We start from the raw sequence: 13,174 nt of genomic DNA, 5'->3' as shown, positions 1-13,174 counted from the left end.
GTCAAATCTGTATGTGTAGAACACTAAATGCACAGAATCATTATATATGGGACCAGCCAGCAATAATTGGGCCGTGTATTGTAAAACATAAGAAGTGATGTCGGTACCAAAATGTGTGATTACTCACTCTTTAATAATAATAACCCATGTAAATAAATCTCTATAGCCATTACAGATATTAAAGCCAGTGTCATTTTTTAGGCTTTAGCTTTTTAGGAGACCAAGACTGGCACTTAAAGGATGACCATGAGCACCTTTACCCAGCCAATCTGAGGGTAGTGGTTATGGTACAGAAAGGCTGTGGGGGCTGTCCCCAGGTTGTTGTCAAATCTGCTTTTCCGCATTAATAAGGTGGCTGAAGCAGTCTATAGAGGTTTATAGGTGCTCAGGAGAAACACACTTTTTGTCAAGTTGCTTCTAATAGAGATTGCAAAGAGGTGGGTAACAGAGAAGGGTTGGCATTAGTGGGTGATATACCTACAGATGGTGTATTTATTAATTCACATATACACAGTTCTGATGTCTGTGGCAGCAATAGGTGTACGCAGCCTTTGTCTAGGCTCATCTCACTGAAGTGGTTGTATTGAGGGGAGGGGCGCGTCCAATTTCATTTTTCAGGAAAGAATTGTCCTTTAAAATGCTAAATTGCTTGCTTATGCTGAAGAATTGATTGACAGGAAGAGTAGAACAGATCTCCTACAGATGGTCCTACTGCTCTACAGCATAACAAACACATCACATGCACTGTGGTTATTATGGAAACTCTTCTAGCCAGCATTTCTTGCACTACTAGAAGGGTAAAATATACTCTGTTCAGATGCTTGCATGCTGGTAATGTAGCCAGTGTGTTGGTGTCATGAAAGAGGATTGCCCTGCTTAGGGAAGTGTCCACAAGGAGAGCAAAATATATTGCAGGCAGCAACCACAAAGCTTCAGACATTATTTTATGTCTTCTATTTTTTCTGCATTCTTTCTTCATGTTTTATCCTAAATGTATTTTGTATTGGAATCGCGATAAATAAAAATAATTGAGACGGATAATAACAGTGCATTGTCACTTCTCCATATATGCCACTCCTCAAACAAATCTCATTTTAGGAACCAGAACCTGAAACAGAAGCTGTAAGTTCCAGCCAGGAAATACCTTCAGTTCCACCACCGGTGGAAAAAATTTCAGTTTGTACACAGACCAAGAAGCAAAGTCCCTCCTCACCAAGAACAGTACATCGTAGCACGCAGACCAGCAATGATGCCATTTGTCAGAATATGTGTCACGACAAGTACAGCAAAATCTTAAATGAGTACAAGGAGAGAATGAGTACAGACAACAAACTGGAGACGGAAAGAGTTGTGCAGGAATCATTAGATGAGGTAAGGGACAAGCAACTGGGTTCAAATAAGAAAAAACTGATCTATATTTTCTTAACCAAGAACAAGATTCACAACAGATTTCCTATAGGTCGAAATATAATCATGTCAGACAGCATTTGTTAGTACGAAATATTTATGGCATTATGTAAGGCTGAAAATACATTTATACAGTCACTATACATACATCCACCAATCATCTGTCCATATTTTGTTTTTTTAAATTAAAGTAAACATCATGACAGATTCACCATAATATATAATCACTCAAGTCAATAGATACATACATATTATTATATGGAATTGCCTTAGAATATGTTATTACTCACCTCCCACCTATTGACACTGCTAAAGAGCACTTCCACAAGTAGGGCTCAAACCCAAATCATTTCAAGGTGCATGCTTCACAGCCAATACACCTGCAAAAGAAGGGACTCCATTCATTGATTCCTCTCTTAAGCACAGGATATGCATACTTTAAAAATACTAGAGCAACTGCAATGAATGTGCTGTAGTTGCTTTATCAGAGAGCAGGAGAAATACCTAAAAGGGGCTTCTTCTGTTCTCCCCTGTCACTTAATTGTCATTATAGATGATTATGCTGACAACTGACTGACAAGTGAGAGTAAGGTCTATTTTCTTATGAAGATATATATATATGTGTGTATACATTTGTTTATAAAGGGACAATTCAAACTCCTAAAGCATTTCAACTCAATTTACGCTATTAAATATAACATTGAAATCACCTATAGCTTATGTTAATACTTTTATTATAAGATGTTCTGTTTTCTTTAAAATGTATAAGATTTAGCAGATTGCATCACTGCATCAGCCTTTAGACAAGAAAAGGTCAAGGCAAATATTACGAATGAAGAGGAGAGATCCATTATTTTATTTATCCTCTTCTCCGTATGTTTATTTTTTTTAGAAAAGAACAACTTTTGTCAGGGCTAAGATGGAGGTACCCAGTTGTAGAACAAAAAGGGGTTGATTTTTAAATTTAAATTGTATTTTTCACACCTTGTAAATACATAATTGAGAAACCTTTAAAAAGGCAGACCTGGTCTGTCTTTTTCTCAGTTTTTAGGCAATAAAATCTGCATATATTTGAAAGTAAAATTTGAGAGTTTTAGATTTGTTTTTGTAGTTTACTTATTGAGCAGTAAAATCATGTTACAGACAGAATGCAAAAATAATTCAGTGCACACTACTTATATTGAGAAAGTAAATAAAGAAATATCTATTACGTCAGCTATATGTAATTATTCAGTGTGCAATTAGAAGTCTTTACTCTTAGTGAGGGGTGAAAAAAACTAATGGAGATTTTTAAGAACAGACCAGTAAAGAAACGTGTATGCTGAAATCTGTTGTGAAATATTAATGCAAACAGAGATATTAAGAGAGAGTGTGTCAGGTAGCTAAATGAGAGTAAACCCTTTGTTAGAAAAAAGAAACCCATTTATAAAATTAACTTTTATTGGAGTCTAATATAAGGTGTACATAGGTATTAGTCTAAAAAATGCCTGCATGAATGAGACTTGAGTATATAAATAAAATATTAGAGTTTAAGAAATAAATCTAATTCAGCATGTCCAGAGAATCCAAACTCAAATGAAAGTTAATATGTTATAGTAAACCTGCCTGTCACAAAACAAATGAGAAAGCTATCTTGACACAATGTAACAGCGACCTAGTAAATATTGTAACCTAATGTCTTGTAGGAAGAGGAACAAAATATCTAGGAGAATCTCAAAGGCTAAGGGAGAGGATTAAAAATAAAAGCTAAGGTTTATAAATGGGTTGCTTTTTCCAATAAAGGGTTTTGCTACTATCTTTTTCCCTTTTCTTTCAGTTTCAAAAGTGCAAAGTGACCTGAAATAGAGTTTTACATTTTCATGGCATGTTTTCAAAGTTAGGTTATTCCTGAAAATGTTGTGCGAGCTGAAATCTGATTCCCACTCCACACCATTTCATAAATGTATCAATGAAAATTAACTAATGTGTATATATTCCTACTTTTGTTGTTTGGTTTTTTGAATAGCTACTCAGGCCAGACTGACTGCAGGTGGGGTTCAAGCAGAGTAATTAAACTGGACAAAGGGGAAAAGTGAAGTGTGCGATAAAAGAGTGAGTAGGTGCCACAAAGGAGTGGGTAACAAGTTCAGGGAAAGCTGTGTCAGGGTACAAAGTCTTCCATGCCACCTCTTCTCAGGCTCAGTAACATTACTCACTGCCACCTTGTGTCAACTCTCCATTTTTATTTCAGGTGTAAAAAAAAGTACAATTCCTTAAACTACTTCATGGCCAACATGTGTAATGTGCCACTAATCACACAATCAAAACGTAACCCTAAGCAAAGTAAAAATGTAAGGAAAATATTCCTAAGAGAGCGATGAAAGGGAGTTGTAAATGATATGGCTTTATTAGATCACTGCATACAAAATGCTGGGTATTGGCTATAGACCTAATGGACCTGAAGGATACTGCATTAGATTTTATCACTTGTTCTCCATGGAGGGTTCATTTGTTTATGAAGGGTTTTGGTTCGAGGGGTGGGGGGGACCTGTTACTAGTCAATCCTTAATGCAGCACTTCGTGTTTGGCGTTGTCATGTTTGTGACAGTCATTTTTATTTAGTACAAAGTAAGCATAAAAAGAATGGCTATTATATAGCGCACAGAGGCCTGTGTTGTGTTTGAGATAACCAAAATGAAAATGTGTCTTGTCTAATTTGTAGCTCTCTAGCTGTTTGCTTAGTTTTTATTCTAAACAGGAATACATTTTTTAAAATTTCTCCTCTGTCTTTTTCCGTTACAGCTACGAATAGAAATGGAGGAAGAAAAAAGGCAAGCTGTAAACAAAGCCGTGGCCAATGCACAGGCAGAGATGGACAGAAAGTGTAAACAAGTAAAAGAGAAATGTAAAGAAGAATTTGTGGAAGAAATAAAAAAACTAGCAGCCCAACACAAACAGCTGATTTCTCAGACCAAGAAGAAACAGTGGGTAGGTTCCTTGCTAAGAATTTATATTTGTTAACCTTGGCCTTGATTTAACAAGCTTTCCAAATAATTCAATACTGTTGGAAAAACCTTCCGAATGATTTGTCTACAAAAATTCCCATTGACCATAATGGTGACTTAATTTGGAAATGTTTTATAACAGTATTGAATCATTTGTAAAGCTTATTAAAGCAAGACCATTACCAGGGGAAGATGAAACTGTGACATGGATGTGGTCTTAGGGTAATTGCACTCCCTTTTAGAGTTCAGCTCACATATGGCATATATGACCCAGCCTTTGCTGTGGGACAAGGTCAATCAACCTTGTCCAAATTCAGCACTAATGACTCAAGCTTAACATGTTCTGTTTTAGTCCCTAGAACATCTACATTCCTGTAATGCTACTAACATGAAAATCTGTTAGAAAGGTTAGCTTGACTGTAGCATTATAAAAAAAAAAATACAAAACAGTTCACAAAACAAGTCTTGGACCTTTTTGAAAATAAACCATGTCACTGAATGTAAAATGTATGAAGTCTTTTGGAAAGCTGAGCCGTCTACATTTTAAAATAACACCTCTTCTAGATGTACCAACATTTTAGAATATTCAGCTCGATTTGCTGTGAATTAAGATGCTTAAATCATTGAAAGCCAGAATTCATATATATTTATACACAAACATACACATACATAATACAGATTAAGGAACAGCACACTAATGCAATATATTTCCTCATTCCGCAAGGCTACTTAAAATCACCTATCTCAGCAAACAAATATGGGGATTCAGTTCCAACATATGGTAATATTGTGTTAAGCTTACCACTACTTCACAGTATCACAAGATCAGTGGGTGCTACCCTAATTCTAATGTGTTAGACAAATCAAATAGTACTAGTGCTAAATAAACTAAATTGGGTTTAAATCATCAGTTTTAAGAGCATTGTGAATATAAATAATCCAAAATAAATGTGCTAAATGCAATTACAAAAAAAGTAAGTGTAAAAACTACACAATTAAAGTGATAGTGCTTCTATGTATATACTCCCAGTCCAAATGATATAGCTGCTCAATGAAAATTATAATTGAAGGGACATTACTATCCAAAACCTCCTCAAATATATTTCTATGTTAACCCCTAAAGTGGCCTCTGAAGCTGGGGGCTGGGTGGGGTGCTTAACCCTAAAGGTTACATAGTAAAAACAAAAGGGAATTAGGGGCACATGCATCTTGCAGAAATGGTGCTGCCATAGTGACCGAAATTTTATGGTAGGGTATTTTGATGGCGCTACTGTGCATATGCTGCATCTGGAGAATCCCCTGTCTCCTTCCTGGATGAGCGCAGGCCCCCACACAGGTAAGCCGACCTGCAGCTGACTCGGCTCACTTCTGGTGCAGCAGCATCACTGGAAGTGACAGGGGTAGGGAGTTTTCACAGGGTAAGGTTTTTTGATTGAACACCGGTTTGTAGAGATTAATTTTGTGCAGTCTTATAACTTGGCTTGTTACCACAAACAGCTTGTGTAGGAATGAATCTGCAACAGCGATAACTTTCTCTCCTCCTGTGAAGTTGCAGTAGCTGGAACAAAAAGAGTGGTTTGTACTATCCCTGCTGCACGGCCTTGCACTAGTGGTGCAATACAGAGCACAGACTATGCAATCACCCTGCCTGAGCTGGAGTAGGGAGACAGGCAGCTGGCTGAACACGTTACACTCTTGTTCCTGAAATGTCCCCGGCAAATCTGGCATTTTACCTAAAATACCAGGCCTAAAAAATTATGGCAACTTGTGGAAATTTTGATCCCTGACATAAGTTGATTTATCTCTTTCTATTGATTTGAATTATTTAGGTAGTCCCAGAAATGTTGAAGCTAATTCAGTACTTGCATTTCACTGGATGGACTGAGAGGTGTGCTAAGTTAACAGCAGAGTCCCAAATTTTAAGCTAAAACTAGCCAATAAAAAGTTGGGAAATAAATGGGTCAATTGGTTAGTTTCCCATAAATTATGTAGGCAAAAAACATTGCAACATAATAGTTTTTTTAAATTAATAACCAGAATAAACATGGATTGTGTGCGTTTAGCCCTGTATTAACTGTGAGTTAGCCTCTGCTTTAAGTTGCTGACGTCCTTTGTCTGTATAATTAGCCATTGACCTAGCAATCATTTTTTATAGTGTTACAACTGTGAAGAAGAAGCCATGTACCACTGCTGCTGGAACACTTCCTACTGCTCCATCAAATGCCAGCAGGAGCATTGGCACGCGGAACACAAGAGGACCTGCCGCAGGAAAAGATGAATCTGTCTCCTTTATTTCTCAGGAGAGACCCTCATTATATCTATCTTCAAATGCAGCAGTTGTAATTTTGTTTTTATTTCAAGATGATGCTTACTACCTGCATACCATTTAATTTTTTATTTTTTTTTTTAAACCAGCTGAATGCTCCCTCAGTGCTGTGTGATATGCTTCAGCACTGATGAGGTAAATCTCCTTTTCACAGACATTTTTGCACATTGAGACTTCCTTCAAACTGACTTGACGTTCGAGGGTCCCATCGGTTGTTGGCAGCGCAATAATTGTAGGTCCCTCTGGCAGCAAGCCAAGTTTACTAATGTACTTCTCCTTCTCCTTTATTAGCTAGTGTTAGATGTAACATAGCATATATTGGATTGTTTTTATTGTCACATTTCTATGTTAAGATATCTTGTTTTAGGATTTTAAACTAGTACAAAATTGTTTTAACAATAGTTGATCAACTAAACCGCAGCAAGTTTATTAAAGCAGGGATAAAGTTCAGTATAGTCTGTACCTCTGGCTACTAGCGGTATGCTTACCCCCACTGTAATTTGACAGCTTAAAAGGCACTGGCAAAAGTTAATGGGAGGTATAGTCCGCTATTAGCTAGCATCTAGTATTTGACTAACCATGCACTTAACCCGTCATATACAGACCTAAAGAGCAGAGTTGTAGGGTCTTCCCAATTCCATAGAAGAATAAATTTCTTCAACTCCATTTTTGGTCTACATTTATATGTCTCTTTCACACCAGAGGAGCCAGCATCATATTCCTTTCTCTTTATGCAAACCCTATACCCAAGGCCCCACTAATAAAGTAGGTCACTCAATAGCAAGCCAAGAAATATTTATGTGCTGCCCGCTCCCCCCTATAACATTTAAAGATCAAAAACTATAAAACAACCGTTAAATTATTGGGGGCAAACAACACAAGAATACTACCTTTATCACATCATCAATTCGGGAAACTGTCAATCCTGTTTTATTACTTACCTTTTACATTTTGAAAGCATTACAATTTAGTTATACCTATGGGTTGCAAGGTAAATATTTTAGCAAACAGGGTTCTCAGAGCAGGACTTCAGCCTGCAGATTTTATTTGTAAAGTATACCCACATTTGTTTGTTACTTATTTTCAATATATAAAACTTTTTATAAAGAAAAAAAATATATTAGCTTTGATCTCATAATTGTACAAATACAGGTAATCATTTCATAGATAAAAAAACAAACCTCTTTACAATTTGCACATTTCATTGCTCGAACAAGGCACGCTTAATAGAATGCAAGCCAAGAACTACCTTCTCTTTGAATTTTGGATTTTTTTACACTAGGATCGGTGAGTTCTGTTTGCCATCATCTTTCCCGACACGATGTACCATTAAAAGAGGGCTTTTCAGGTTGGCATCCTGTAAATGCCAATGTGTCTTTTTAATTTTTTTTTTCCAATAACTAGGGAGATTTCTGTTCACCTGTTGGTTAAAGGTTAAAATACCACTTTTGTAGATATGCCAATCAATGATTTTACATGTAGGCCTCTTATTTGAATAATAGATTGTTTATGGCCAGGCAGCAGCATTTGTAATATCATCTTTGACACAAGCTCTATAAGTTTAGTATTTTTTTATTTCCTTTTTGGTAAACTGATCAATCACCCATTAGCTGGTAAAGGTTGTCACCCTATCACATTTTTGGAAGAAAAAGATAATAGCAAAACAAGTGGTGTATGCCAGTTACCTTTATAGTGAAAAACACTGTCATTCGTTAGTAAACATACAAAAAAAATGTATTTATTACAAAATAACGGAAGAAGCGTTACCTGTAGGAACACATTTATATCCTCTTTTGGGGAAATCGGATAAAGAAAAATACATCTTTTCATATATTAATTTTCACTTGCTAATCTTTTTTTATTAAAAAATAATTATCCTGCAGTAGTGATGGTCATCCTTGGCCCTGGTTTCTGAACCACGCTTCCTGTGATGACTGAGCATTATAGGAAGTGTAGCTCATCCACGTGCGCAGTACCAAGAAGTTGCTGTCCTGCGTTACCACCATTTTAGTTCTGTAGTGGATTTAATCTTTTTCTTGATTAGGTTTCTCTGATTATTTGTGAAAGGGGTCACTGTTTATGTTTGTTTAATACAATAACTTGGAGAGTAACTGTAGCAAATTTAACAATCTAGTTATTTGGAGGGGATTTAAGGAAAAAAGTGTAAATATTTATTTAGAACATCAATATTTATTGCAAGCGTTTAGACAATGGCAGTGGAGAATTTGCAAGAGAGGCATTAAGTAATTCTTTTAAAGTATATTTTTGTTTTCCTTTTATTTTTTTTTTAACATACACATTTTAACCAGCATAGCTGCAGTTTTGTGATATTATGTGAACATCTTGCTCATTCCACACTATTGTAGTGGAATTTAAACCACTTTACTGCTACGAAGGCCTTTAACGCAGTTCTTAAGGCAACAGACGTGGTCACATTAAAAGGAAATTGACACAATGAGGACCATCAATCTAGCCCTATGAAAGCAAGTTCTAGTGGATATACATTTGATGTAAAATCATTCCAGGAAATGTACTATATAACTGGTATCTGCATGAGATTAAGACGTGTTATTTTGGCTTATTTACCTGTGTCCTTTGACATGGTTGCACATTGCAGAGTTAAATTTAGTGTGAAATCTTCAAATTAAAATCGTGGCCTGGTTTTGTATACGTTGTAGATTAAAAAACAAAACATTGTTTTGATTTTGGAACCATTATTATAAATGATTAACTTTGATTTCTAAAGCTGTATTAAGATGTTAAGCTTGGCCACTATGCACATTGTAATTATCCATTGTGGCTGTCTAGTTCTATGACACATTCTGCCATTTTGTAAGCGGCTCTTGCTAGCAATATGTGTTAACATTTGTTAATAAATGTATTTAAAAGAATGTCATGGCTGTTTTTTTTGTTTTTGTTTCCCCTGGTTCAATTTAATGGTGCACAGCCCAGTACACAATATCTGCCTTATTCTAAAGGGGAGTGGGACACGTGTGATTCTAGCTATAGACAAGATTGTGCTGAAGACTAGTTTCAGTTCAAAATGGATGCAATATATGGACTAGAATCAGTAGTTTCCAACCCAGTCCACAAGGAACATCTACAGTCCAAATTTGGTTCCAAAGGTAATTTTGACAAATCTTGCACAATCATGTGAACCATTTAACTGGTATATAGATTTTTTTTTGGGTGGACTTTACATTTATGTTTTTGTAATGCTCTAGTTTAAAGGTTATGTATGAAGTCAGATTTTTGGATATATATGGCCCAAAACCTAATTTATATTAATACATTGTTTTACTGTTTATATTTAATTAACCAAGTTAACCTTACAGAGAATGACTAGTACAAGGTAAAGATCCCAGTACATCATTAATCTTTCTAAATTATTATAGTGACACTCTTAAAGGGTTACTCCAACTTTCAGTAAATTGAAGTGATCATGGTTGTAGGAGTCAGTATGTGCAGTGTCTTAGCTTGAAACACTGCACATACGGAGTTATCGGCAATTATGTGCCAGGGTAACGTTGCATCTTCAGCACACATGACTTAGGCAGCCAAGAACTCTGTTCCAGGCTGCATACAGTCAATTCTGTAGATACATGACTTCTGTTGTCTGCGAGCAACCTCGTTCCTGCCCTGTGCTCCTTCACTCCGTGCATATTGGTGTTGTATTTTTCCTCCTACACACCCCCTAACCCCGCTTCCCTCCACTAGTCAGCCTGGAGCACGAGTATGCACTGGCGATTGGTCCAGTCACAGGCTTCTCAATCACATGTGGCTCCGAGACCACGGAGTTGGGCGCAGAAAAGCAACACAAGAAGCTTTGCCTGGCGCTGGGTTCAAGATGAGTAAAACCTTTTTATTTCAGGTTTTACTGCACATTGAGAGTGAGGGGTCCTTCCTCACAGTGTCCAGTAGGGAATATTACACTGGAAATTACCCCCTCTCAATAGAGTTATAGTAAGAAACTCTAAGGTAAAAAAAAGTATAAAACAAAGTTTTGAAATAAATGGAAAATGCACTGCACTAGCTTGCAACTGCATGCCAACACATTTAATTGAACAATATAATAAGAAAACAAACTATAAGAGAAATGTAGAGAGATGTGTAAACTTCATTGTTTCAGCATAGATTCACACCAGATACATTAAGCTGGAACCACTAGCTACTTCAGAACCAACCTTTTGGCTTCTCACCACACCACTAACATGGCTCATCAAAATTTCCTGCTTAATGTTTTTATGGACAACACTTCAAGTTTTGGGTGTATTGTTCTCTTAACACCACCCAAAGAATCTTGATCAGTGAATTACCTTCTGGAGACCTCAAGAAGTGGTGATATATAATACTATATGCAGAACAATACATAGGTGAAATCTCTTACAAACAAAATCTCTTACAAACTAAATTTAAAAAGAAGATAAATCATGCTATAAATGCTTTATTACTGAAGCTCTGGAAATTCTCTCTCCTAGCCAATCCATGTCAGCTTCACCTATGGGTTTAGCTCCTCCCCCTCAGCTGATAGGTCAGGAATCTAAAATGAAAATAGTGTTATATAACAAAGTCACCTCCCCATATTATTATTATTATTATTATTATGATATTTATATAGCGCCATCAAATTCAGCAGCGCTTTACAATGGGTGGACGAACAGACATGTAGTTGTAACCAGAAGTTTGACACACAGGAACAGAGGGGTTGAGGACCCTGCTCAATGAGCTTACATGCTAGAGGGAGTGGGGTAAAATGACACAAAAAGGTAAGTATAGTATTAGACAAGTGACAGTTGCAGAAGAGGAATCAGTCAGCAGCTATTAACAGTTTAATTGATACGCTTTTATGAAGAAGTGGGTTTTTAACAATTTTTTTGAAGGAGTGGAGACTGGGTGAGCATCTAACGGAGGAGGGAAGCGAGTTCCACAGTAACAGTGTAGCCCTCAAGAAATCTTGAAGGCGAGCATCAGAGGTGGGCGTACGGACAGAAGATAGACGTAAGTCTTCAGCAGATCGTAAGGGCCTAGACGGGACATACTTGTGTATAAGGGAGGATAGATAGGTGGGAGCAGCATTATGTAGAGATTTGAAAGCAAGAACCAGAATTTAAAATTGAGCTCTATATTTTATAGGAAGCCAATGTAGGGACTGACAGAAGGGTGATGCATGGGAGGCGCGGCGGACAGGAAGATGAGCCTCGCTGCTGCATTCATTATGGACTGTAACGGCACAAGTTGGGAGCACGTAAGACCAGTGAGAAGCGGATTACATTAGTCAAGACAAGAAAGGACAGTGGAATGGACCAACACTGTAGTCGCATCTGGCGTTAAGTAGGGGCGGATGCAGGCAATGTTTTTGAGATGGAAATGACAGGATTTGCCGATAGATTGAACATGAGGCTTGAAGGAGAGGTCGGAGTCAAAAAGAACACCAAGGCAGCGAGCCTCCGTGGTGGAGCTGATGGTAGCACCGTTGGGAGACAGACACAGGAGTAACAACACTTGAGGGAGGAAAGACCAGAATTTCAGTTTTGTTTTAGTTTAGTTTAAGGAAGTGGGCAGCCATCCAGTTAGAAATAGCAGAGAGGTAGTCAGAGACACTAGTCAAGAGGACGGGGAGAGATCAGGAGAGGACAGGTAGATTTGCATGTCATCTGCATAGAAATGATATTGGAAGCCAAAGGAGCTAATGAGTTTACCAAGAGAGGCAGTATAGATGGAGAACAGTAGGGGACCAAGGACTGAACCTTGGGGGACACCAACAGAGAAGAGTTGGGGAGAAGAAGCAGAGTCAGAGAAATAAACACTAAAAGAGCGCAGGGAGAGGTAGGAGGAGCACCAGGAGAGAGCAATATCTTGTAGACCGATATTGCGGAGGATGAGAAGAAGCTGTTGATGATCAACAGTGTCAAAAGCCGCAGACAGGTCAAGGAGAATTAGGATAGAGTAGTGACCACGAGATTTTGCAGCAAGTAGATCATTAGATACTTTGGTCAGTTCCGTTTCCACAGAGTGCTTAGCGCAGAAACCAGACTGAAGCGGGTCTAGCAGTGAGTTGGACTCGAGGAAGTCTGTCAGTCTCGCATACACAATTCTTTCAAGGATCTTGGATGCAAAAGGCAGTAGCAAGATAGGACGATAGTTGGATGGGGAGTTACAGTCAAGATTGGGCTTCTTTAGAATTGGGGTTACAGTTGCATGTTTGAAGGGCGATGGAAATATACCAGAGGAGAGAGAGCTTGAGAATTTTAGTGAGAGGTGGAGAAAGAGAAGAAGACAGAGTACGGATGAGATGCGAGGGAATTGGATCTAGGAAGCAGGTGGTGGGGCGGGAGGACTGGAGCAGAGCAGAAACCTCTTCCAATGTAGCGTGTGCGAATGAACATAGAACAGCAGAGGGAGTGAAGTTAGGGGAAGTATTGTAAGGGTAAAAAGAAAGATGAGAGATCTTTCTGAT

The 13,174-nt window shown here is 37.7% G+C and overlaps 1 protein-coding gene across 7 annotated transcripts in view; it reads left to right on the top strand.

Annotated features, from left to right (window-relative positions):
* ZMYND11 (zinc finger MYND-type containing 11) overlaps positions 1-9,608 on the top strand; it is a 103,674-nt gene extending 94,066 nt beyond the window's left edge. For all 7 annotated transcript variants that reach the window (XM_063452253.1, XM_063452254.1, XM_063452251.1 and 4 more), the window contains 3 exons: positions 1,099-1,371; positions 4,189-4,374; positions 6,547-9,608. In XM_063452253.1, the coding sequence (XP_063308323.1) occupies positions 1,099-1,371; positions 4,189-4,374; positions 6,547-6,669 (582 nt within the window). In that variant the 3' untranslated portion in view covers positions 6,670-9,608. The remainder of the gene's footprint in view (positions 1-1,098; positions 1,372-4,188; positions 4,375-6,546) is intronic.
* The last annotated feature ends 3,566 nt before the right edge of the window (positions 9,609-13,174 follow it).

This window comes from Pelobates fuscus, chromosome 4 (genome assembly GCF_036172605.1).
Source record: "Pelobates fuscus isolate aPelFus1 chromosome 4, aPelFus1.pri, whole genome shotgun sequence".
Taxonomy (NCBI): domain Eukaryota; kingdom Metazoa; phylum Chordata; class Amphibia; order Anura; family Pelobatidae; genus Pelobates; species Pelobates fuscus.
This window is presented reverse-complemented; position numbering and strand designations above follow the sequence as displayed.